The sequence below is a fragment of the Arachis hypogaea genome, chromosome 4 (genome assembly GCF_003086295.3).
Source record: "Arachis hypogaea cultivar Tifrunner chromosome 4, arahy.Tifrunner.gnm2.J5K5, whole genome shotgun sequence".
Taxonomy (NCBI): domain Eukaryota; kingdom Viridiplantae; phylum Streptophyta; class Magnoliopsida; order Fabales; family Fabaceae; genus Arachis; species Arachis hypogaea.
Genome location: NC_092039.1, coordinates 125,124,576 through 125,128,026, shown reverse-complemented (window position 1 = coordinate 125,128,026; position 3,451 = coordinate 125,124,576). Strand labels below are relative to the sequence as shown.

The following is a 3,451-nucleotide window of genomic DNA, read 5'->3' as shown; positions in this document are numbered from 1 at the left end:
ATGGTTTATTCATTTTTATTTTCTATTATATGGTTTTTATTTTTTCAACACAAGATTAAATAAAACTAAAGCAACCCTCACCAATAAAAAAAAATAAATCAACATCACAAATATGAAAAAAGTGGTGGAAAATTTTCAAAAATAAATTTAAACTCAACAGCTTATTATGTAAACTCTTGTGAGAAGTTTCTTATGTGATTCTATATTTCTATTGAACTCTGATATGTAGAAAACTGAATATATATATAAGTTAAATAATTATCCACAAATGTTAAGAGATATATTTTCTAAGAAAAATATAAAAAATTAACTTTTAATAACTTAATATTAATTTTTTTAATTTAAAAAAGTTTAATTTTATAAAAAAATTAAAATTTAAAATTAAAATTTTATAATTTAATATCTAAAAATTTAAAATAAATAAAATAATTTTTAAAAATTAAAGCTGAAACAATTTGGTCTCTATCTCTAGTGTTACACCTTTATAATTCTTAAATGAAATAGCAATATGATTAACAATGTCGACGTGGCAAGAATTCATTGGCTGAGCACGGTGTGGTTGTTCGCACTGTATAACTGTACCACACAGTAATCTCTTGAATTTTGTTGTTCCCTTTGTCAAATAGTGACAAAGTAAATCAAACACAACTAGAGAGAGAAACAGATAGAGAGAGAGAGAGTCTAACATGAACCTAGTTTGATTGTTCCTTACACATGTTCATGTCAGAAATTCAGATTCTATGTTCTCTTGCAACTGTTTTCTTCATCATCAACAGGAACTGCATCATTCCCGAATCTGAGGTAAATACACCTTGCTATTCTCTGCTGATTCCTTCAAAATAAAAAATAAAAAAATTTATTTTTGTTGAATTTATGTATATTTTTCATCTGGGTCTCTGGGGCATGTAAATATTCATCGTTTTGACTATTGATGAAGGTTTTGGATCTTGATCTGGGATAACATTTCTGGGATTGCTTCGGAATTTTGAACTCTGGGGTTAGCACTGATTTGAAATTGAAACGGTATCTGTATATATTTTGGTCGTTGTGATGCTGGAACAGTAATCTGAATCTGGAATCTTGTTTGATTTGGGGGTATTGGGGTTTTTAGGGATTTCAAGGAATTGGAGTAATATGGATCGTATTGAGCATTCTTCGGAAGCAGGTTCTGGTGAGTGTAGTGGTCAATTAGTAGAAAATGGAGGTTTTTATGGAGATGGGAGATGCTATAAGCAAGCTTCCCCTCCAAGGTGTGGTGGTGGGTCAAGGAATACTAGTCCTATCGGTCGTGCCGGCTCGAGGAACACTAGCCCTTCGCGGCAGAAGGTTGTTAAGACGAAACCAAGGGGTTTGGATGAAGAAACACTTGCTACATTTGGTAAAGCAGTGCATGCTGATGTTCTGATGGAGGATAGTATTTGGGCAATGCTGCCTGAGGACTTATTGCACGAGATCTTAGCTAGGGTTCCCCCATTTCTGATTTTCCGGCTTCGTTCGGTGTGTAAACGGTGGAATTCACTGCTTCAAGACAGTAGTTTTCTGAAATTCCATTCAAGTGTTCCATCCCACGGGCCTTGTCTTCTCACATTTTGGAAGAACTCACAGATCCCTCAATGTTCAGTCTTTAGCTTGCCCTTAAAAGCTTGGTACCGAATACCTTTTACATTTTTGCCGCAGTGGGCGTTCTGGTTGGTTGGTTCTTCCGGTGGTCTCGTGTGCTTTTCAGGGCATGATGGGCTGACATTTAAAACTCTGGTTTGCAATCCCCTCACACAAGCTTGGAGAGTGTTGCCGAGCATGCATTACAATCAGCAAAGGCAACTGATAATGGTTGTTGATCGGATGGATCGATCATTTAAAGTTATAGCCACAAGTGACATATATGGTGACAAGTCACTGCCAACTGAAGTTTATGATTCGAAGGCAGACAGTTGGTCAGTTCATCAGATAATGCCTGCAGTTAATCTCTGCTCGTCAAAGATGGCCTATTGCGACTCCAGATTGTACTTGGAAACCCTTTCGCCACTTGGTTTGATGATGTATAGACTAGATACAGGATGCTGGGAACATATTCCAGCTAAATTTCCACGATCACTGTTAGATGGATATTTGGTTGCCGGTACCCAGAAGCGTCTTTTTCTTGTCGGAAGGATCGGCCTTTATAGTACCCTACAGAGTATGAGAATTTGGGAGTTGGATCATGCCAAAATTACATGGGTGGAGATCAACAGGATGCCCCCCAAGTATTTTCGTGCTTTGTTGAGACTATCAGCTGAGAGATTCGAATGTTTTGGCCAGGACAATTTAATCTGCTTCACATCTTGGAACCAAGGGAAGGGTCTTCTCTTTGATGTCGATAAAAAGATCTGGTCTTGGATCGGTGGGTGTGCTCTTCAGTCATATAACAATCAAGTATGTTTCTACAAGCCAAGGTTTGATGCATCGATATACTAAACTAAAGTCTTGTGGCAGAGGTTTACCAGAGATCATTATGCATTTTTTGCCATGACATTCTCTCTAACTGTTGATAGCGATATTCACCACAACGGATTGATTTGTTTATCAGTTACATATCTTACATCTAAAAGCATGCCCTTGTCCATATGTGCAGCTCGTTATAAGCTTTTTGAATGGAATCAAAAGTGAAACACCTTTATGGAGATACTGACACAATGTGACTAAGATCTGGTGTTGATGCACACAGCTGGAGGAATGTTTATAAATTTCCAGACAAGGGTATTGTTTGTAAATTTCCAGACAAGGGTACTGATACATGTACGGCGATGACTTTTGGGACACAATTTTATGAAGGTATTCTCTTCGGTGATGATGATTACTGCTTGAAAGTGTGGATATCAAAATCATGCTTCTTAATCTGTTAACTGCTTCCATGCATGCTGGCTTACCGGTGTAATATAACTGTTTCGAAGCTTCTCTTGAACGGTAACATTGTGTAACTTTCTCATGTAAATGAATTATCCTCAACTTGTTTTTTCCTTTCCCCTGATTCAGAACATGATTTACTTTGTAATTCTCGGAAATTGATCCTGACCAAATTATAGAAATTGGTTTAACTGAGTTGTTATTTTGTATACTAGTTATATAGTATCTGCTGTAAACAAAAAAATGTTCAAAAGTATAGAGAAGATATTCAAATGGAATGTGGGAGCTACTGTTTCTTGCTTCCATTCTTTTGCAATCTCTTCTCAGTACTCAGTAGTGTTCTGTGCCAAATTTGATCAAGGAGAAAGGTATGGAATTATGACTCCACCATTTGTGAAATTGTTGATTCATAAGGAAGAATATGTGATCTAGTTTCCCAAGTTTGATAAGAGCTTTGTGAAAGCAGATACTTTTTTCACACACTTTTGCTCTTTCCTAATTTGTTACTATTAATTATTGTTGGTGGTGGTTTGGCCAGCACCATGTTTTGTTTCCTATGTTTGCATTC

General features: G+C 36.5%; 1 protein-coding gene across 4 annotated transcripts; it reads left to right on the top strand.

Annotated features, from left to right (window-relative positions):
• Window positions 1–603: 603 nt before the first annotated feature.
• LOC112797957 (F-box/kelch-repeat protein At5g15710) lies at window positions 604–3,078 on the top strand. Of its 4 annotated transcripts, XM_029298037.2 has the most exons (4): window positions 608–801; window positions 938–997; window positions 1,112–2,412; window positions 2,612–3,078. In XM_029298037.2, the coding sequence occupies exons 3-4, from the start codon at window positions 1,135–1,137 to the stop codon at window positions 2,666–2,668; spliced, it is 1,335 nt and encodes a 444-aa protein (XP_029153870.1). In that variant the 5' UTR covers window positions 608–801; window positions 938–997; window positions 1,112–1,134; the 3' UTR covers window positions 2,669–3,078. The 4 variants fall into 4 exon arrangements, with proteins under 4 accessions (XP_025696871.1, XP_025696872.1, XP_029153870.1 ...); XM_025841086.2 differs by having other exon boundaries at window positions 604–801; window positions 938–2,412; XM_029298038.2 differs by lacking the exon at window positions 938–997.
• Window positions 3,079–3,451: the final 373 nt, after the last annotated feature.

Coding starts and splice junctions, on each gene's coding strand:
- LOC112797957 (XM_025841086.2), top strand. CDS start 1,135: ATGGATCGTATTGAGCATTCTTCGGAAGCAGGTTCTGGTGAGTGTAGT. Junction 2,413..2,611: donor TTCAGTCATATAACAATCAA/GTATGTTTCTAC, acceptor CCATATGTGCAG/CTCGTTATAAGCTTTTTGAA.